The sequence below is a fragment of the Setaria viridis genome, chromosome 7, assembly GCF_005286985.2.
Source record: "Setaria viridis chromosome 7, Setaria_viridis_v4.0, whole genome shotgun sequence".
Lineage (NCBI taxonomy): Eukaryota > Viridiplantae > Streptophyta > Magnoliopsida > Poales > Poaceae > Setaria > Setaria viridis.
In genome coordinates, this window is record NC_048269.2 from 14,003,973 (window position 1) to 14,026,830 (window position 22,858).

The window sequence follows — 22,858 nt, forward strand, 5'->3', positions numbered from 1 at the left end:
GTGCAGTAGAGACAAGCTCGTCAGAGGGTGCAACGGCCATATGCACGGACAGAAGGGAGAGCTGCAGAGGCTGCTACCGCCGTCGGCGGCGAGAGTGCGTCTGTGGTTGAGGCGCTGCGCGGCCGCGTTGCCGCTGGCCCCGCCCGCCCCGTGCTCTAGGTGCTATGGCCGCCAAGAGGGCCTGCCGCCTCCAGTGGCGGGGTACACCGTCCGGGGACCTCGCCTCCACTGGCCGCAGGTCCCAGCCGCACCGCTCAAGACATCACCCCTGCCGGCCTGGGGAGCTCACCCCCGCCGGCTTTAGGCACTGGCCACACCGTCAGGGGACTCCCTCCCTCCAATCGCCGCCGGCTGCTGCTCGACGCTGCCCCTGCCTCGCCTTCCGCCAGCGCCCCACCTCCAGCGCCTCCTTCACTGAGGTGAGGAGGGGAGAGGACCTCCCTTCACACTCTCCCTTCTCCCCCTCTCCACAGCGGCAACAGGGGCAGGGGCACGGGGGGCGGCGGTGGCAGCAGAGGCGACGCGCCCAGGGTAGGAGGAAGGTGCGGCGCGGGGAGCAGAGGGGATCGACCAGCCTCTCCGTTGAGGCTTGGGGTAGGGTCCGGGGGCGCGGATGAGGGAGCGCAGGCGGCGGACGGGTGGGAGAGAAACGAAGGAAAGGAGAAGCTTTTTCCCGTTTAACCCCCTCCCTTCTCCTTTTTCCACCCGAGCCCCTCCTCTTTAGAATATGGACTGCGGGTTGATTCTATAAAAGTTGAGGGACTTTTTTGCAAAATAACTACGGCAGATGCAAAAAAATGGCAGAACCATTACTTGCTTTAATATTAGGTATAGATATGGTACAATAAATTTGGAGACTATTATGTATTTTGTGAGTTTAGAAACACGGAAACACAACATTATAGGTTCAAGGACATGCGGTGGACTTTACTCTTAATGTAATCTCATTTGAACTCAGATGTAGCAGGGCACCACAAGCAAATCCCTCTTTTACCTTTATCTGGTTATACATGTGACGGGTTCATAGACCCGGGGTCCCCAATGGGCTCACTTTTCGACAAATACCTTACCCAACGAGAGGTGCAGTGATAATGCACGCCTGAGCCAGCCCAGATATGCAACGCCAGGTCGAGACCATGATCCAGCCACCGACCAACGCCTCCGACCAGGAGGCCTGGTCGGGGTCGGGACCACAGTCCGACTCCGACCGAGCTCCCCCGGGGATATGCCGGACTGACTCACACCGCTCCCCCGACCGACACGGTCGGGATCGACCAGGACGACCGACTGGGGACGCCCGCTCGGTATGGGCCCGGGGAGTAGGTGAAACGGATAAGAAAACACACTTAGGTCAACTACCGTATAGAAGACCGTACCTCGCCATGCCCTGGGCACGCACCGCACAGTGCTGTCGTGCGATGTCAGGTAGACACTGTGCTACCTGCCTGTGAGGGCGATGGTCATACCGTACCCGGCGACATTGGCAATGATAAGACTAGGCAGCACCCATGCACCTTTTCTCTCCCTCTCTATGACTTGTAAGGCCGCCCCCTTGAACTATAAAGGGGGCGCGTTCTCTCTCCCTCGGGGGATGGGAGACTCTCTGGCTCTCTCGAGACACTCTGACGCTCATACGCACTCAAACACTCTCTCTAACACTTAGCACACGTTCAAGCCCCCATCACTCTTCTCTACTTGGACCAGAGCACGACCGGGTCTCGGACACCCTCTTCTCATCCCTTACTCGTTTGTACCCCCAATGCAAACTTCGAGTACCCTGGCTTAGGAATACAGTCGACCGATCGACCTCGAACTAGACGTAAAGCACGTTGCCTGAACTAGTATAAATCCTATGTTATTGTGTGCTAGGCCATATCCGATCTAACGTATGGCAAAACTACTAATATTTACTTATCGGTCAGATTCCGCACTGACAACATGTATCTCTTTTCATAGTTTTAGGATATTGGGATGTGTCCTATAGCAGGTCCTCTTTGCCCATTTTCCCTTTTTATCTCTCCGAACTTGTGAGACCAATATGTAGGTGGGTCAATCTGTTTTTACTTCTACTTTTCCTCCCACTCTTTCTTATTTCTCTCGCCTCTGCTCCATAGCACGAGATTGTAGATAATGGCGCTGGTGCAATCCAAGTGCTGAGGCTAGCCTAGCGCGAGATGAGGTGTACTTGCCCTGCCACAGACTGTGGCCGATAGGGCCACGCTGCCTGCTGTGGAGGGGCATTGAAGCATAGTGGAGTGTGCACGCAGTCGATGCAGACGCATTGAATGCACCAACAGTGGCCTGTACTTGCCCATAAGCCCCTTCTCTGAAGTGCAAAAAGGAGGGCTCGGGACGAAGCAGCTAAAATCCTTGGCCCATGAGGGGTTCGCTTGTACCACACGGGGCTAGGGATTAGTGTACGGGAGCATGGCCCCTTAACACGAGTTGTTGGGGGATTTACACCTGTTTCTCATAGTCGAACACCATGTGTGATTCCCTGAGGACCGAAGGCTTGCTAACATGGTGCCAAGTAGACATGAGCATTTTGCGGGTCGGGCTGGGTTGGCAAAAAAGCCCGGTTCATTTCAGACCGAAAATTTGTGCTGACTAACTACCCATGGGTGTTGTCGGGCTGAGTTTTTGGACCAGGCTCGGATCGAGCTCGGGCCACCCGTTCTTTTTTAGTTGGAAAAATAAATAAAATTAATTGTTTGGGTGGGCTCGAGCCGGCCTGATTTTTTCAGGTTTGATTTTCTCTGATCATGTCCGGCCTGGTAGACGGCGTGGGTGGGCCACGACCAGGCTAGGTCGGGTTTAAAATGCTCAGGTCTAGTGCCAAGTCACGAGGACTTGCCATGTGGCAGTTCATGTATCGTTGACAATGAGAAAAGGAGGAAAGCGGAGAGGGTTTCCCATTCTTTCAAGGAGAGAGGAGAATAAAAGAGTCAGAGAAAAATAAAGAGAAAGGAGATCCGAACCCATGATGGTAGATTATAAAGGAGTATAGTTTCTTAATCGACTGCAAAAGCTCTATTGAAGCATGCTATGTTAATCACTTAATAATATGGCAATTAAAGCAATGTAACAGAGATCTTAATCAAGTCAAGATAACTTTGATTCTACCACATCTAGCAAGAGGTCCTTACAAGACATGATGAGAATCGATAACTGGTAGGTGAATCTAGATGAAATCACAGTGATGCGCACGGTAATTAAAGCCTAGAACACCTAGTAATAGTTATTGACACTCACTATTGACACACTTTTACCCCTGTTTATCATCAATAATGACATGAATTTAATACCTAAATTATTAATTACATCTAATAAACTAGTTATTTTCACATATTCAACGTATTTTGGAGAATGTTATATTTTTGCAGGAAAGTAGGTTTAAAAGCATATTTTTGGATAAAGCTCTGAACGAGCATTGAACCAGAAGAAGACGAAGGTCAAAGAGCCCTGGAAGGGGCTAGGCTAATCGACCTAGAGGAGCCCAGGCCGATCGGCCTTGCACCCTCTTGCGCCCCTGGTGCCCACCTTTGGCAAGCAATCCTCCGAAGTTACTTAGGGACTAAGTTTATGAAGATATGACAAAGGCCAGCTCAGAATCAAAGAGAAACCGAAGAAGATCAAGCGAAGATTTGAAAATTCATTGAAGATCAATCTCATCCCGAAACTATTGACGTGCTAGGCCCACATGCAAGTGAAAAGAAGATTCCAGAGCACTAGAGGATACTTGGAGACGAAGCAGGACGCGAGGGGCAAAAAGGAAGGCCCAAGCCGATCGGCTGGACCCTCCTAGGCCAATTAGCCTGGGGGTTTCCTTCGCCCCCTCGCCTTCCAATTTTTGCCACGCGCTCTCTAGACTATAAATACCCTGAAAAACCTACCAAGTCCCATATGACAAATGACGTACTCGACGTGAAGCAGCAGAGAAGCAGAAGGAGCTTGAAGGACACCTCTCTGGAGAGCCGAGGGCCGAGGAGTTATCGGGGGTTAGCGTAGGCGAACCTCTGCCTGCATGATTACCCTGCGAGGAAGGTCACGCTGGAGTTCTAGAGCTAGAAGTCATCAAGATCAAAGTAGGATCCTGGTGGTGATCTTGTGATGTACAATCATTCATGGTGAAGTAATAGATGTGTTCATGTTCTTAGCGATCTAAGTATCTCATTTGATGGTTTTATGCTTTATCGGGTTTGCTTGCTTTTTAATCTATGAATCGATGATAGATTGCCTAGGGTGTTCTTGTGGTCGTGGTAACCAGATTTGCATGCCTGATCTACCGATGAGTACGACATGTTCTTATGATCATGCCCTTAGCCTGCTTGCGCTAATAGAGGTGATCCTGATAGGATCTTTCTTGTGTAAGGTGGAGGGTTTCAGGATCCGGACCGGAGATGTAGATTCAAAGACGCTTTTTACTAAGATCGTATCTATGTTGCATTACTATCCATGCTCAGAATTACAACATATGCATAGTCTAGGTTGTTATAGATTGGTTACCTTTGCTCTATCTATTATCTATCTGTACATGCTTAGTAGATTGGATCTGAATCTTTCATAAACACCAAGTTAAAACTAACAATGCTAGTTGAAATAGATCTTGTGCTATAAGTTCCACGGATTGATAAACCTTGGGGGAATACTCTGAGGGAACAGCTACAACTGATCCGTACGCTTGCGGTTCACAAATTATCATGCAAACAACCGTCAACAATGGTTATGCTTGCAAGCGAACCGTAGATCAATGCAATGCAACCATGTTTGTCGAAGAAGTCACCGGTAGAAATGGATCTTAGAGCTTGCTGGAGATCAAAGTCGATGCAGCCCCGCTTGCTAGAAGAAATTTATCGAGAAGCTACATTACTCCTACTCCTAAAGGTGGCGCTAGGCCGAAAAGGATAAGTGTATTTGTGTATTGATCGAGAGATAACACTTTACAAGGTCTACAGATACATATTTATACCGTGAAACTAACAGAGTCAGAACCAAACATGACTAGCTAACTATAGAAATCTTAACTAAACAAAGGAAATATTCAGATACATGCACTCTATTCGCTTACGTAGAATCCTCGCTGATGAAGCTTCCTTATCCGACTCATCCGCAAAGAGACTGATCCACATGCATGATAATCTTAGTAATCTTATTTATTTTAATCACCTTGCATGCATGTACTGACCCTTCATTCTAGCACCGTGGCCAGCCAACCCACGACATCACCATCACCTTGGCAGCCTGCGGTGTTCCGGAAGTATCATAGTATCAGCGGCGACGGGAGCGCCGTCTTGCCATCCTCAACAACACCACGATTTCGCCCTTGCCGTTAGCCATGAAGACAATCTCGTCGTGTCATGCCCGCGCAAAGCCCCATCTTCCTCAATATATCGGCTCCAACTCAAACCCTAGCAGCCTATGGTGTCGTTGTTCTCTTGGTGCCGTTCTCGCATTCCGGCGGCCTCATGGTGATGTCGTCATCAGTTACACTGCGTACACCTTCTGCATGCACTTTCTTTATTCTAGGTTTTATGGGATTTTATCAGCTAAAATCTGGTGTCAGCATAGGTCCCCCTAGTTTGGAGTATGAACGTTCATGCTTCAAACTTTGTAAGTCCAACATCTTGAATCTTTTGGCCGATAAAATCTGTTTTATCGCTCCATGGACTTGATACCAAGACTTTTCTATTGCTGCTCTTTCATAGCTAATGTTCCTCTTCAAGCTTCTTCTCAAGTAAATTCAATCACTTAATTTTTCCTCCTCACTTTTTTAACCCATTATGCTGCCCAGGAAGAAACTGATGATGAAATCCCAATTGTGAGTAATACCGGCCGTCCAATTGATTTTGGTCCGCCGACTCGTACGCCGATCCTGGGAGCCGATGCCCCACCTGTGTCTACTCTCCTCAAAGGCACCTCTTCTTTCAGCAAACACAAATTGCCCCAAGGATAGAGATTAAAGGAAGAAGAGTCTGCCCATTGGATCAGCATCAGGGGTATGTCCTTTATATTCTCCTTATTCCTTTAAATGTCATTCTTGCTAAATCTTCTTTTGCTCTAGAAACTTATGGACCCAGCATCGGCCTCCCCCGTAGAAGATGAAATCTTGAAGGGACAACACGATCCAGTCCAAGAGGAACCAATTCATGTAAAAATCCATATTGAAATAATCAACATTCACCATTTTATCTTATGTCAATTCATAACCTTTTTTGCGGGAAGAGACAGACCACCAAGAATCTACCAGCCATCTAGAGGCCATTCCGTTGGCTTCGATATCACCTAGGAATCCTCCCAACTCCCCAAGGTTTGCAGCCCGATGAAAAAAAATCTCAAGCCAATGTCCTCTTGCAGTAACAAATCCCTACCTAGGTATGAATTTTTTGCCCTTAACAGCAACACTTTTTCAACAAACAGCTACTCATCCTGATCAATCTGCCAAGTTGACAAGCTATCAACATCAGCCCTCTTTTCCTCCAGCATTGATGAGTATGTTGACGATGAAGAGGTTAGTTCAAGCCAAAAGAACACCCAATTGTCGTCGGATGTCCAGAACCAACTATCGGCTATACACAAGATGCTTCAGTTTTGTTGGAACACTCAAAGCCGATTTAGAAGCTGTATAGGCAAATTAGAAACCATCTGGCCCCAGACTTAGCAGCAGTGCTAACCCCAGCAGCTTTTATTGAGTCAAACTTCCTCAAAGTTCATGCAGCTCAGAAGCGCATAGCCGACAGGCAGGCTAATCAACAAGCTATGCTCCAACTTGAAACCGGTCGTCAAAGGGTTAAAGAACTCAAGCAGCAGGCTGACAACCTGGCGGCTTCTTCTTCTGCTACTACGGGGAGAAATATTAATGACCTCCTTACGCTCCCTAATCAACGGTCGTAAGGTCATGGGCCCACCCCCAGCACCCGTAATCTCCACTGACAAAAACACACCCCAGAGGTACCTCGCTCCGTCTTGCCCGACCCCAAGGGCAAGGGGTTGGACGCGCCGGACCCCTCAAAGCAAGATTCCACCTCGCCCGACCCCGGGCGCAAGGGGTCGGACACGCCCGACCCCTCAAAGCAAGTTTCCACCTCGCCCAAAGGCATGTGCGGGCATCAAACGGAGGCACAGGTCCTGTGGGTCCCCATGATCTCGCCAAAACATAACCGATGGGACGCGCACGCTCCAAGATACGGTTCTAACACATGGAGAGGCATCGCATTCTTCGATGTGACCTGTCGGAATGATGGGCTGCACATTGCTACCACGACAGCACAGGACTACGACTGCACCGCCTTATCCCTTTGCGACACCTGTCATAGGGCACTCATCGCCTATGCCGTCTACCAAAGGAGGGCAAACCGTCTGGTTTCCTGCGCAGCCTGGCAAGAAGTGCCCATCAACCGTACCGCCCTGTCAGAACATATGGCTACAGTGGTCGGTCGCCTCCTGCCACTTACACGGCTACAGTGACCGGTCGTCACCACCAACTTGCACGGCTACAGTGGTCAGCCGCCATATGCGACTCGCGTGCTCGGCTACAGTAGCCAACCGCCGAATCATCTATGGGACCCAGAGGGAGAAGTTGGGCTCGATCCCCAAATATCCCTCGCACATCGCGACAAACGCCGTGATGTGCTGGACGCTGTTGGGGTTGAGGTGCTGCAGCTCCATGTCGTAGTAGTGCAGCAGCCATCGAAAGAAGCGGCTTGGGGGAATCGCAAACCCCCTCTCATGGAAGTGCGCGAAGGAGACCACGTACCCGTCCGCCGGGTGCAGCTCGGCCTCATTCCTGGGAAACCGCCACTCATTCGTGGCAGTCCTATCCCAAAGAAGACCCTTCTTCACGAGGCTGGTCGCGCGCACGGTGTTGAAGCTTGACGGAGACCACAAATCCATCGCCGAGAATGGGGAAGTTTCATCGGCGGCGGTGAAAGAACAACTGCTTCGGCTCGAAAGGAGACAGAGTAGGCAAGGAAGCGAGAAAGCTAAAGGCAAGCGCGAGGTGAAACCAGCAAGGAAAGCTCTTTCGCTTTATAAGGGGCGCGCAACGGACGAGAGACGAACCGATTGCATTTATTGCGACGTCGAGTACATCCCATCACCCCCATATTTTTTCAAAAACCGTGCGCACGATCCCGTTCTAACCGTAGGGAACGCCGTGCCTCCTCACCCCACGCGCCCGGCATTATCTGCTGCTTCGCATCATGGAGGTCATGCGCACAAACGTCGCCCACAAGCGGCACAAGGCCCGCTTCAGGTAAAAAAGGGATACATAGCTGAAAATGCTCTTACGGCCCATTACGGTCCAGGGGTTCGAAGGCTGGCCCTCCCAAGGGTTCGACAGCCGCCCCAGGACACTTCCCGAGTAAGGGGTAAGACGGGACGGGTCCGCTAGCAGCCTCTACCCTGGTGAACGAAAGCCAAGGGCGTCCCAACCTCACGTTCGAGTCCCGACTGGCAATTAAGTTCATGGTTTTTCCCCGAAGAAAGGCAACGAGCCCCCGGATCCAGTCGAACGGACCCGGGAACTATATGAACTGGTTGTCCGGAACCAGAAGTACGCCACTAGCTTGGCCCAGGTCGGATCCCCCCATAACGGGGACCGGGGCTCCACTCGAACTGACCCGTTAGCAGCTCACCGAGCACCATGGTTCGTCCGACGAGGATAACATGGCACGGCTCAACCCCTCCGTCCAACCGAACAGACACTTGAGGGGCAACAATTAAAAGACGATCCGACCTCTCGATCAGTCTTCTGCAGCGCGCGGGGGCTCAGGGGCTGGAATAGCAAAGAAACGGCCATGCATGTGGTCACGTTCGGTCATCAGGCAGGAGTGATAAGCGGAACGATGGGAATCTGCCTGAAACTCCCCGATCAGGCCAACAGCGAAACATTTTCCCTGACCAAACCTAGCTACGGGTTAGACAAAGACTCCAAAGAAACACTCTGCCCAAAGCCAATCACAGCCTCTGGAGGAGCACCTCGCTCCACCAGAGGCTCGGGGGCTACTGTCAGGGAGAAATATTAATGACCTCCTTACGCTCCCTAATCAACGGTCGTAAGGGCCAGGGCCCACCCCCGGCTCATTTTGTAACCCCTGTGTCCTCCTTACACTATAACAGGGGGACCAGGGGGCCCGAGGGAAGGGGGCCGAACGATGGAAAAACATCAAACGCACACAACAACTCTCGTAGAATCCTAGCGCTCAAGACACTTTGAGCATCGGCAAACACTCAAAGAGACCTGGGAACCAGCTTCCCTCTCTCGCCTGTTTGTAGCCCCTACTGCAAACTCGGTACGAGTAACACGAGCAGCCACCCACACTGGACGTAGGGCTAAATCCTCGTGTCCTCCCGTACAACCGTCAACAATGGTGATGCTTGCAAGCGAACTGGAGATCGATGCGATGCAACCATGTTTGTTGAAGAAGTCACCGGTAGAGACGGATCTTAGAGCTTGCCAGAGATCGAAGTCGATGTTGCCCCACTTGCTAGAAGAAACTCGTCAAGAAGCTACATTACTCCTCCTAAGGGTGGCGCTAGGCTGAAAAGGATAAGTGTGTTTGTGTATTGATCAAGACATAATCCTTTACAAGCTCTATAGGTACATATTTATACTCTGAAACTAACAGAGTTCGAACCAAACTTGACTAGCTAACTATAAAAATCTTAACTAAACAATGGAAATATTAAGATACATGGACTCTATTCTCCCTTACGTGGAATCCTCGCTGATGAAGCTTCCTTATCTGACTCATCCGCAAAGAGACTGATCCGCATGCATGATAATCTTAGTAATCTTCTTTATTTTAATCACCTTGCATGCACATACTGACCCTTCATTCTAGCACCATGGCCGCCCACCCCACGACATCACCATCACCTTGGCAGCCTGCGGTGTTCCGGGAGCATCGTAGTATCGGCGGCGACGGGAGCGCCGTCTAGCCGTCCCCAGTAGCACCATGGTTTCGCCCTTGCCGTTGGCCATGAAGACAATCTCGTCGTGCCGTGCCCGCGTAAAGCCCCATCTTCCTCAATATATAGGCTCCAATGCAAACCCTGGCAGCCTACAGTGCTGTCGTTATCTTGGTGCCGTTCTCGCATTCCGGTTGCCTCATGGTGACATCGTCATCAATTACACTGCGCACACCTTCTGCATGCACTTTCTTTATTCTAGGTTTTGTGGGATTTTATCGGCTAAAATCCGGTGTCAACACGAAGGTCTCGAGTAAGGAGGCTTCAAGCAGAGGAGGCGTTAGGCGGGGAGGCTTAGCTGACGCAACCTCGGGCAGTGCTAGGTTAGGCCACGTGGATCTTTTGTGACTAATGATGAGGCTTGCTCTAGCGGCGGGTGGATCTTCGGCAGGGGAGATTGATGCCTAATAGAAGAGGGCAAGCGTGAGCAGGGAGCCAAGAATGATGTGGTGGTGAGGCTGAATGGCTGATAGATGAGGTGGGAGAGGGTTTGGGGTGCTGGTGGTGTCTTGGGACCTTGGGTTTGAGCTTAGACTAAAGACACGTTGCAAGACACTACCACGCGCCACACCTCGGTGATCCTTGGTGCGATAGAAGTTGGGGTGTCCTCCACCTCTGACAGGCTCAAGTCCGCTAGCCAAGACATCAACAACCTTGGTGCCCCTAACGGGCTTGTGGGAGCAATGACAGTGTGGTAGAGGTGGGCGGCGCTAGGCTTGGGGCGCGGTGTGGCTCAATGGCGCTCAGCTGCTTGGGTGGATGTAAGAGAGAGGAGGCACGAAGAAGATAGGTGGACCTGACGTACGCACAGTCTTTAATGCGAGTAACAATGATTTGAATCTCATGTGAGCCTATTTGCAAGTTTGGGGATCCAATAATGTGTATTTGGGAGTTTGGGAGCTGGATGGCTCTCCATGCCAATTTTGTGAATCGGCGGTGCACTTTACACTTAATATTACTAACGCATGTTCTACGTCTTAGCTATGTGAATTGAAAGATACCGAATGTAGCCTTTTTCTTATCCGGGAATAGTATTTCTTGCGTGTTATACACTACCCGGCACTTTGCCGTGTATTTTTATATTTGCTGAGTGTTTTACCTTGAGCACTCGGTAAGGAACCTTGTTGTCGAATTCTATCAAAAATACACTCGGTAAAATAATTACACTCGGCAAAATAAATTTGCTGAGTGTCTGTCTTCAGCAAACTGTTGCTTTGCCGAGCCTCCTAGGTAAAGTTTGATTTGCCGAGTATTCCATATTAGACACAAAGGTATTTTACTAAATATCTACACGGACGGCCCCAGGCCTCAGCTCATGCAGAGCCGCCCCCCTTCCCCTCCCTCACGCCCTCAGGCCTCCAACGATCCGCACCCCCCACCCTCACGCCAGAGCCGCCCCGGCCCCCTCCCCTCCCTCCCTCACCGGCGGCGCCCCACCCCTCCCCTCCCTCACCGGCGGCGCCGCCCACCTCCCCTCCCTCTCCGCCGCCGCCCCCTCCCCGGATCCGGCGGCGGCGGGCTGTTGGTGGCGTCGGGCGTGGTGGCGTCGGCGGGCTGGTGGTGGTGGCGGCGGCGGTGGTGGTGGCGGCGGCGGTGGTGGTGGCGTCGGCGGGAGGCAAGGGTGGCGGCGGCGGCGTCCTCGCCGGAGACCGTTCCGGGGGCCATTTCGGCAAAGCTCGGGCATGAAGGCCGCCGTCAAAACCGACGCCAAGGAGGAGGACAGCTCCATCGACGCCACCAACGTCGTCGCCGAGACGACCGCGGCCGCCGAAGCCGCCGAGGACCAGAGCGTCGAGCAAGCGTCGGCGGGAGGCAAGGGTGGCGGCGGCCGGTGGTGGCGTGGTGGTGGGCGTCGGCGGTGTTTTTTTATTTTTTCCCAAAAAATGTTTGCCGACTAGGCAAAGTCGCAATGTGCCAGGGCCGCTCGGTAAAGTTCCTGAATCCCGTAGTGATACGTACTAACGTACAATCTTTAATTAGGCACCAGCAGATTGAACTACAGTCCTTCTCCTTGAAGGAAAGGGAAACGAAGTATCCCGAAAATAAACGACCTGGCCGCAATCCTAACGAACACTTGAACCCGCCCGCCCTACAAATAGACCAATACAGCTATTGCTCCTGCCCCGGTCTCTCTCTTTCGCTACCTCCGCTCGGGTTTTAGCTGGCCACCTCCGTCCCCCAAAACTTCTCTCGGCTCTAGCCCGTCCGTTTCGTCGTCCGCCCCAGCTGGCGAGTCCTCACAGCAGGTTCGTTCTCCAAGGTGTTTCTCGCGCCAAGCTAGGTAATTAGCTTCTTCCCAGATGAATCTGCCTCGCGATCAGGACGCGGGTGCTGTTTCTCCGGATCGATCGTTTCCCGGATGAATCTGCCTTGCGATCAGGGCGCGGATGCTGTTACTCCGGTTCGATCGTTTCTCGGATGAATCTGCCTCGCGATCAAGACACAGATATTGTTTCTCCGGTTGGATCGTTAGGTTCCTGGGTGTTAGATCCGTAGATTTTGACGTGGAATAATACTCGCTCTGCAACTTAGTGTTCTTTTTATCGACTCGCTGGATTTACTTCTTCTTAGATTCGGTACAGTGCACACGTGTTTTTCCTTTTCTCCAGCTGCACGATGCTGGGGTTTGCGTCGTCCCTATGAGAACAGGTTTCAGGACAAGTTCGTTAGGACTTCGATTCTCATGTGCAGTATGTGTTAGGTTTTATATCCGGTCATGGCACGGTCGGATTTATTTGGTCAGTATAAAAAGAGAAAGAGAAAAAAAATATGGCAAAGTTCAACCAGAAATTTTGACACGGGAGCTAGCAGATGGTTTCTATGTCTTGATCTATGCACTCGTGCAAGTCGTAGACAACTGAACTCTCTAATGATCTGATAGAGCACATCACAACGTGGACACGTTGCATGTACCGCATGCATGCTTTCTCTTTTTCGTTTTCTTGTTGGGAAAAAGGAAGCGACTGTAGGTTCCCTCGTGCAGTGAGGGAGAGCTCGGTCTTGAATTGGACTATGGTGTCTGTTTGGAAGCTAATGGTATTTTTGTGTCTCAAATAATGGTTTTGCAGTGACCTGCTGCTTCAGCCATGGCAGCGTCGGGCTGGCTGAGGGGGAAGGTTAAGGCCGTGCCCTCCGGCGACACCCTGGTAATCATGTCGATCGCAAAGGCTGATACGATCCCACTGGAAAAGTCGATCACCTTGTCATGCATCATCGCTCCGAGGCTGGTAAGATCTCCGGCCTGTACGTCCCATAGTCAGATTTCATGCATGTTTGCCCTTACTAGTTATTACATTGATTTGATGAGATGCTTTCTTTGTACATATAGGCACGGCGTCATGGAACGGACGAGCCGTTTGCCTGGGAAAGTAGAGAATTTCTGAGAAAGCTTTGCATTGGACAGGTCCCCTTACGTTATTTTATTAGTGAATAGTACATACATACTCTCATGGGTTTCCCTACAGCATCCAACATTTTTAACAACTAATATGAGTTCAAATTGGAAGCAGGAAATTAAATTTAAGATCGACTATGTACTTCCTGGATCAAGCCGTGAATTTGGCACGGTCTATCTTGGTGGTGACAAAAATATCGCAGGCCTGGTAGTTGCCCAGGGGTTCGCCAAGGTCTGTTACTTTGGTGAGGTTGCCATATTTTGTTTCATGTGTCATATTAATTCTAAATTTCTTTGGTCGTTGATCAGGTAAAAGAACAAGGTCATAAGGGTCATGTGAGTCCATATGTCACTGATTTGCTAAGATTGGAGGAGGTTGCTAAAGACCAAGGTTTAGGTCGTTGGAGTAAGGTTAGTATTAATCTCCATGGTTTCCAAATTATAGTTGCGTGATTAGAAAATACTTGTTGTTGTGTTCAAAATGTATCTCTTATTTTTTATCCATTTAGGAACATGGCGCTGCGGAGGCTTCAGTAAGAATTCTTCCATCATCGACCATGGGAGAAGCCGGCCCTTCTGATGTGAAGGGTTTTATTTCTGAGATGAAAGGGAAAGCTTTGGAGGCCATTGTTGAGCAAGTGCGTGATGGTAGCACTATCCGTGTCTGCTTGATCCCTAGCTTTCATTTTTTTCAGGTTTACGTTGCTGGTGTTCAGGTAACATATATATACCCCTTCCCTTTGTGCCTTTTTTGTACGACAAAATATTGATTCGACTCAAATCATAGGCTCCATCCATGGGAAGACGAACATCTATTCCAAGTGCAGTTGCTCAAACAGAAGTAACTAACAATGTTGATGTGAACGGTAAAGCATCTGAAGAAGCTCAAGCACCACTACTGGGTACATTACAGAAGGCTGTAGCATCTGCAGTTACTTATTCTGAAATTCCACCAGATAGGTTTGGTAAGGAGGCCAAGCACTTCACTGAGACAAAAGTTCTAAATAGAGAAGTAAGTTTGGCCTGTTTACATTGAGTTATTACATACGATACGATTTCCAGAGTTTAGTAATATTTTTCTAATAATAATTTTCTATTATAATTTTTGTAGGTGCGGGTTATACTGGAGGGAACAGACAGTTTTGATAACATGTTTGCTTCAGTGTATTATTCTGATGGAAATACTGCCAAGGACTTGGCGCTTGAGCTTGTAGAAAATGTACAGAATACAGATAACATGTCCTTTGAACAATTAAATTACAGCAATATTTCTGAATTTTTACTCATGAGCAGTTATTGTCATCTTTCTTATAGGGGTTGGCAAAGTATATGGAATGGAGCGCAAACATGCTTGGAGCTGAAACCAAAAGAAAGCTTAAGAATGCCGAACTTCAGGCTAAGAAGGAACAGCTAAGGATATGGACGGGATTTCAGCCACCTGTTACAAATACAACACCAATACACAATCAGAAATTCACAGGAAAAGTTAGTTCCGTTTGCCATGTTTTATAAAAAGTAGCACTGGAGTATTCAGTTCTTTTTGTATTTTTAAATTAAAGGTAGCATTAACATATTTCCATCAGAATTGGAACATTGGTTCCATACAAGGTTTATGCACTTAGAAACAAGAATACCATCCAATAATATAAAGCGTACTTTGATACAATATACTCGACATTATAAGTTTGACAAACAATAAGTCAAAATTCTATATGTTTTTAGTGTGAGACATTTCATTAATAGATCTGCAGTCTGAATATTTTAATATTTTGTAACAATTGACTATATCGTAAGAGAAATTAAAGGTCAAAATATACTCATCAAGACTTTTCTTTTGTGAAAATACACATGAAGGGAGTAAAGGAGTGTTTTTTCTAGTTTAATATCTCTGAAAGATTTCATGTATGCATAAAGAAGCAAATTCCAATCTTTGGCCTTCTATCACATATTATCATGGTCTAGGTGACTGGATGATGCTTGTGAAAGCTGTTGAGAAGTCACTGATGATGACTGCACAACAATTTGGGCACCAAGATTTGTATGTTAATAGATCGATTTAGTGCTGGGTAATTTTACTAATTGAGCACTGAGAAGCTAGCAGTGTCAGCCGTGTCATTTATGTTATGTTGCATGTGTGGAAAATTGATCCTACTGACTGACTGCTGTAACCTTGGTCTAGTGCATCAATTTGTAACAGTACGGGGTGTAATGTGTAACCAAAACAGTGAGTTTTTATTGGCATTTTAACTTCTGGTGGTACAAATGAATCGAAGATTTAATTTGTCTCTATTATCAACAATTGTGGTTAACAGATTATATAATCTTTTTCTAAGACTCATGTTAGTTGTTATACATGTTTAATTGCAGATAGCATCTGTTTAGTTAGCCATGCAATACAACTATGCATATCATCTATACACATGGTTTTAACTAATTGATATCATTTCAGGTCATAGAGGTGGTGAATGGTTACTGTATAGTTATTGCTGATGATATGGTGCTTGTTGGAAGTCCTTTGGCAGAGCGCCGTGTAAATATTTCGAGCATCAGACCTCCTAAGTTGGTTGATTCTTCTGGAGAAAGCAAAACTATTGAACATTTTGCTCGTGCAGCTAAGGAATTCTTGCGTACACGGCTAATTGGCAAACAGGTTCTTAGTGAATTATTATACTATAGTTTCTGTTCATAAATTGATAAAGAACATAGAAATTCAATTGATCTTAGCATTTGATTTTTTACAATGTTCAGGTTCATGTCTCAATGGAGTATTCTAGGAGAATCAATATTTCAAATGGACATGCTGCAGATAAAACCAACATAGTTGACACCAGAGTTTTGGATTATGGATCCGTTTTTCTACCCTCCCAGAGTGGTAGCCCCGGCAACCTATTTGGAGCCAATGTCGCTGAGCTCTTGCTTTCACGAGGATTTGCTGATATCACAAGACATCGAGACTATGAGGAGAGGTCACACCACTATGATGCACTATTGGCAGCATATTCGCGTGCTGAAAAAGCAAAGAAAGGATATCATGCTAAAAAGTATTATCCTGCGACTCATATGAATGATTTGACAACAGTAAGAATTTATTTTCACTCAAGAAGTCATTTGTGTAGCCATTCTTTCTTTCCCCTATTTAATTTTTTATTTCAACTTATCATACTTTTAGGTTCCTGCAAAGAAGGCTAGAGATTTTTTCCACTTGTTACAACGAAACAAAAGGCATTCCGCTGTTGTTGAGTACATTTTTAGTGGGCATCGCTTCAAACTAACAATACCTAATGAGACAAGCACCATTACCTTTTCATTCTCCTGTGTTCGGTGCCCTGGTAAAAATGAGCCCTACTCGGATGATGCCATTGCTCTAATGAGGAGAACGATACTCCAACATGATGTTGAGGTTTGCTGTTTTCTATTCATTTTTTCAATTTTAAGCTCTTTACATTTTTCTAAAAGATTAATGTTTATGTAGATTGAGATTGAAGCTGTGGATAGGACCGGGACATTCTTAGGTTCCTTATGGGAGTCCAAAAACAATATGGCTTATGTTCTTCTTGAAGCCGGCCTAGCCAAGCTTAGTTCATTTGGACTTGATAGAATCTCAGATGCTCAAACCCTCATAAGGGCAGAAAAATCCGCACAACAGAAGAAATTGAAGGTGATTTATTTTTTCTTTATAGTAGAAAATAAGGAAAATGTTAAGATAATTATAACAATTCTATTTCTATTTTCTAGGTGTGGGAGAACTACAATGAAGCAAAAGTGATTCCCCATGGATCGTTGATGGGACAAAATGGAAAAGAATCTTTCAAGGTTTGTCTACTCTAGAAAATGTCTGTTGTTAAACTTTGAGGCACACACAATACAAAATGTTGTAATTAATTTTGTTCACTTTTTAAGATTGTCGTAACTGAAGTCATTGGTGGTGGAAAGTTCTATGCCCATATAGTTGGTGATCGTCGCTTGGACAGCATTCAACAACAGCTTGCTTCTATGAAATTTAATGATATACCAGAAACTTTGATGGTTGCTAAAGATTTCCCAGATACTTTATCAAATACCTTGGAAGTTCAAGATCGACCAAGGCATTGTCCATCGAACACATCAGAAGTTCAAGCTGAGCCAAAGAATCATGTGGTTCCTCTTCCTTCTAGGTGGTCTAGTTTGTTTAAAGACAAAGTAGATACTTTGAAAGATGAAGTTCCATTAGATACTTCGAAAGCTGAAGATTTGTCATCTAATGGTCCATCTGATGCTGTTCCATTTAATCCAACCAAGGGAGATGTGGTACTAGCCCAATTCACTCTCGACAATTCATGGAATAGAGCTATGGTATGGTGAAATCAATCTTTTTTTACATTTATAAGAATAGAAAAAAATAATTCTTATATCCTTTTGTTTTACACGAATAGCAAAACATTAACAAAATATCTGTTATTTTTATTTCCCCCTAATAATCATACTCATGTATTCTTGTTTTTGTAGATTGTGAGTGAACATCAAGGACCCATGGAGAGGGAGTTTCTAGTATTTTATATAGACTATGGAAACCAAGAAATAGTTACTTACAGTCGCTTGAGACCTGCACATGCAAATCAATCTACTTCCTTGATTCCACCACTTGCGAAGTTATTCCGTCTTGCATTCATCGCAGTTCCTAACCTAAAAGATAACCTTGGTGAACAAGCTGCAAGGTATCTAAGCATGGTTTTGCTTGATAATGGGAAAGAGTTCAAAGCAACAATTGAAGAGCGTGCCACTGTGGAATCTAAGCAAGAAGGACAAGGTACTGGAGAAGTACTTGTTGTGACTTTGTTTGATGAGGATGCTGAGAGCAGCATCAATGCTGCAATGCTGGAGGTATGCATTTAACTACCACAATGGTCGGAACAACATATCACCTCCAACTATTAGCTATCTCTGCATATATAATGAATTTACAATATACTAGCCTACTATGTAATTCTTTACTAATACTAACCGTTACCTATTTGCTTATCTACAGAATGGCTTGGCTCAAATCGAGACACATAGATTGATCTCACGGGAGCGTAGGGCTGCTGTGAAAAATCTAGAAGAGTTCCAGGAGCATGCAAAGAAGGAGCGTCGTGGCATTTGGCGTCTTGAGGGTGTGGGTGTGCCAGATAAATCTGCAAAAGACAGCAATGCATGTGACATCAATGATGATGAGGATCTGCTAGCGCCAGCTCGAGCTCAGCCTCCTAGCAGGGGCTTTGACCTCATCGATCTCATTGCTTCCAAGTCCACCGGAACTCCGAAACCTAGTAGGGAACACGTCATGGGCGATTCATTGCCTTAATGTACGACAATGTACAATGAGATTTGTAATGGTTTTATGCGTGGCTTTTCTTATTTATGCTCGCTTATTAATATGGAGCTTTCAACGTTTTAAGATACATGTATAAATTGTCAATATACTTTTGCTCAATGCAATGCTAGAACGATATATGATGAATAAATGTTCCTAGAACTAGAAGCAAACTATCGGCAACGAGAGACTGGTCATGAGCCAGCTAGAGCTGAAGACTTGATCAATCTGAACACGCCTGGACCGATTGCTTAGGAGAACAGCCATCAGGCCATCTGAAGCAACATCCGGCCGATTTCACTGCTGTTTGTGTAGAGGGGCCGGAATGACATCCGATCGGAGCGACACTAGCCAGAGATTGCCACTCGCTGGCGACACTATCTAGGCCTGCAAAGAGGCCGGATCGACACACTACTACACGATCCCTCATCACCGCCGGCCTCAAATCCGGCATCACCGCCGGACTAAGAACGGCGGTGACGCCTATTAAAAAAATAAAAAAATTCCGGCGGCATCCTGCAGGCCGCGCCTCGTCCGGAAGGGAGAGGAAGGAGATGAAGAGGGAAGGGGAGAGGAGGACCGAGGCTTACCTCGCCGCGCACCGCCAGATCCCCGCGCGCCCGTGTCGCCACTCGCCGCCGCTCCCCTTCGCCGGACGCCGACGCGCCGTTGCTCCCCGTGCCTCGTGGGGCATCGCGCCTCCTAGCCCTGCTGGCCACAGCCGCCGCTCCCCGCCCCGCCGTCGCCCCTCACCAGCGGATCTATTCCAGTGAGGGGCGAGCGAAGGGGAGAGGAGAGGGCAGCGAGAGAGAGGGAGGACAGGGCGGCGGGAGAGGGAGAGAGAGAACGAGGGAGGAGAGGGCGGCGGGAGGGAGGAGAGGCCAAGAGAAGGGATTTTTTTTTATTTTTAACTTTTCTAAATTTAATTTTAAAAATAATCTCATCGAGGTTTATTTGCGGCGGGTAACCCTTTTACCCGCGCCAGACCGTGAGGCGCAGCAGGAAGCCTCCACCACGCCACATGCACTGGAGTGGCGAACCCCTGCCACGCTGGCGCGGCGCGGCGCCGAGCCAGGCGGGCGCTGACGTGGGCGGCGCTTGACGCGCCAGCCCACCTGGCGCGGCAGGGCTGCCGCGCCTAGACACGCGCGCCGACTCCTTCCTCCCTCCCTCCTTCCTTCTTCCTCCAAAACACCCGTGCCCGCGCTCCTTGCCGCCGCCGCCGCCTGCCACCCCACCCCAAATCCACCCAAAATCCGACGATTTCGGTGGGGGAAAGTTGAGAATTGGTGATCGCTTTGTGTGGAAGGTATCCCCTACTTTTTCCCTTGGTTTAGGGTTGCATTTGGTAAATCGGAGGATGTTTAGGTGACTTAGGGTTAGGTTGATGGTTTCAATTTTTGAATGAAATGCAATGTTGTTATGTATTAGATGATGCGTAGTTCAGACGCAATTGAGTCTCTGCCCGCGATATTGACGTGTAGAACTTGTTGAATGCTTCGATTTAGGCATATGTTCATCCAATTGTGTAGTGTAAATGACATGTGTATTTTTTGTTTGCAATATGTCCAATAAATATGTCCAATACGTTTAGTTTACAATATAGTTTATATGGTGAAGTGTTTGTATTTTGCAGATGGATTGTTTAATTTGTATGTTTGATGGTGGGATTGTATTTTGTTGGTATGCAATTGTGTAGTGAATGACATGGTGTACATGACATTTTATTGCAATATGTTCAATTAATTTATCTCATGTTTTTATTCCTTAATATAGTTGCTATAGTTGATATGGTTAAGTGTTTGTATTTTGTAGATGGAGTGTTTATATTTTTTACGTGCGTAAAGTTTATTTGTGTATTAATTTATTGGCACTTGATGTATAGGTGATATGACGTTGTTTGGTTGTGAATACAAGCGGCGTAGGTGGTATGTGCGTTACGTGGGCGAGTCCAATGCTGCTGGTCCCGTACCTCCTGCCCTTCCGGTACCTCTTTGTAGATGTGGCGTGGAAGCAGAGGTGAAACAATCAAGGCATCCAAAGATAGCCGGAAGAGCCTTCTATGTGTGCAAGTGGACTTTTGATCCAATGTCTGCCGCACCTTGTGATTTCTTTTAGTGGATCAATGGACCCGACAAATATGATCCTAGGATTCGCCTATTCCCATATCATAGCACAGAGTTTAAACCATACCATCAGTTTAGGCGTTGGGCTCCTCCTCTACCAAACCCACCTAGCATGACCGAGGAGGAGAAGCAGGAGGCTGCTTGTAGGTGTGTGAGGGATCCTCCCATGTGCAAGTGTGGTCGTGCTAAGCTTATGCATCCTAACTTAGGGGTTCCATCTAAGTTCACTCCATTCTTTCGATGCTCGCTAAAGACTCACGTAAGTTTATTATGAGAATGTTAGTATGACATGTAGCTAGCAGTGATAGTTTAATTGATATATGGTCACTTTTAATTGATATATGTCGTCACCGGTTTTTTGCAGGATGGGTGGTCGTTGTGTGCTTTCAATGAGTATATATATGGTCCAAAGACGATGTGGCCAATGGAGGAGCAAGTGCGGAAGTTCGAGAGTGGAAAGTCACCATGGCCATGTGTGTCCTCTCCTAGTTGTAAATGCAAGTGTGGTATATTGGCAACAGAAGGTGTGGTGCCTTCTGAACTTGGATATGTTTTTTTTTGGAAATGCACATGGCGATTACTGGGTGAGTAACTACTTGTCTCTTTTGTGTTATTGAGGTTGAAACTTGTTTCAAATTTGTAAGAATATGAAATTGTTATTGCAGGAGGGAAGGATATGTGATTGGGAAAAATTTTCTGGTCGTTGTGATTTGTTATTAAAGTTGGGTAATACATCGGAACCATGGAAGTCAAGAAAACAACAAGAACTGATAGAAAAGAATAGGAAGGAGTATGATGTGCCTATCCCTGACGGCGACTTGCTTTGGGGGGAAATATACCAAAAATCTGATTCATGAGACTGGAGTGGAGCCTGAAGGACTTTATGCGAGGAAAACTATTATTAAGTATTAGAGGCAGAACAGAACCAAGTATCCACCTCTAACTGAAAATGAGAAGAGAGAAAATAGGAGGAAGTTGCAGGAGGAGAGAGAGTTGGAGAAACAAACGTTGAGGGAGGAGAGAGATCGCTTAGGTTATGTGGTTGATCCGAATGCGAAATACTCTAAGGGTTCATGGGAAGAATATTTGCAGTAGGTTAGGGCAAGGAAGAGAAGGATTGAAATGGAAGAGTTACAAGAAAAGCGGAAGGGACACAGATGGAGACGATAAAGGCTCTTGTTGCCGATTTACCTGTTGGTAAGGTTAATGTCGATAAGAAAGGGAAGGGAGTTGTTATTGCCGGGGATGATGATGATGATGATGAGTTACTATATGAAGGTGACTCGGAGTAGATGAACGTGCTGATTTAACTGGATCATGTTTCTCTTTAGTTGTCAAAACTATGTTCATTTATGAGACAACTATATTTATGTTTATTGTGAGAACTACGATTACTTGTGAAAAATTATTTTCATTTGTGAGAGAACTATGTTTATTGTGACAATTATGATTATTTGTTAACAAAACATGTACTATGTTATTTGCATTGAGTGTGCGTGCATGGTTGCGGTCAATGTTTGCATTTTGATAGTATGTTACTTGGATATACTATTACAAGACTCGCTATTCTCGGTTGGAGTCCGAGGGGCGGCATTCTCGAAAAAGAATACAATAGATTAGAAAATGGATTAAATTCAAAATTTCCAATTTCGTAATGGGTTACAAATCAAATGTGAATGATCCGACCCCTCCCGTCAATTGGGAATAAAAGATGGGAGTGTCTACTGCTAACCCGGGTATTACTGTGTCCACAATCAACTAGGTAATTTGAACGTGGAGAACACCCTGTTTTGTGGAGAGAGAAAATTTAGGTGCTGCAAATATTTCTGTCACCTGAAAATTAAAAATTTAAAAAATCCCTCAAATGCAGGTGCTGCAAATATTTCTATCACCATGTTCTAAATGTGAGAAACTACTCAAATGCAAACATACAAATAAGATTTCAAAATTAAAAAATTGCAACTCATTTACATGATAAGATTAAACAAATTACATGCACTAAATTACTGCAAATTAATGAAATTCAAACTGTAAATGCTA

The 22,858-nt window shown here is 46.7% G+C and overlaps 1 protein-coding gene and 1 long non-coding RNA gene across 2 annotated transcripts; one reads left to right on the forward strand and one right to left on the reverse strand.

Annotated features, from left to right (window-relative positions):
* Positions 1-12,799: 12,799 nt before the first annotated feature.
* On the forward strand, positions 12,800-18,744 carry LOC117864621 (ribonuclease TUDOR 2). The gene is made up of 16 exons (XM_034748748.2): positions 12,800-13,196; positions 13,298-13,372; positions 13,479-13,595; positions 13,673-13,774; positions 13,873-14,079; positions 14,151-14,375; positions 14,475-14,582; positions 14,678-14,848; positions 15,813-16,013; positions 16,112-16,441; positions 16,533-16,763; positions 16,836-17,021; positions 17,099-17,176; positions 17,264-17,695; positions 17,849-18,223; positions 18,369-18,744. The coding sequence occupies exons 1-16, from the start codon at positions 13,056-13,058 to the stop codon at positions 18,681-18,683; spliced, it is 3,294 nt and encodes a 1,097-aa protein (XP_034604639.2). The 5' UTR covers positions 12,800-13,055; the 3' UTR covers positions 18,684-18,744.
* On the reverse strand, positions 14,517-18,641 carry LOC140223338 (uncharacterized). The gene is made up of 2 exons (XR_011898733.1): positions 17,933-18,641; positions 14,517-14,801 (listed from the first exon to the last, which is right to left on the reverse strand). It is a non-coding gene; the product is annotated as an uncharacterized lncRNA (long non-coding RNA).
* Positions 18,745-22,858: the final 4,114 nt, after the last annotated feature.

What these genes read in the sequence shown, in the direction of transcription:
- LOC117864621 (XM_034748748.2), top strand. Translation starts at nt 13,056, where the DNA reads ATGGCAGCGTCGGGCTGGCTGAGGGGGAAGGTTAAGGCCGTGCCCTCC. An exon ending in GCATCATCGCTCCGAGGCTG is followed by an intron (nt 13,197 to 13,297) that starts GTAAGATCTCCG and finishes TTGTACATATAG; the next exon opens with GCACGGCGTCATGGAACGGA. An exon ending in ATATGAATGATTTGACAACA is followed by an intron (nt 16,442 to 16,532) that starts GTAAGAATTTAT and finishes TCATACTTTTAG; the next exon opens with GTTCCTGCAAAGAAGGCTAG.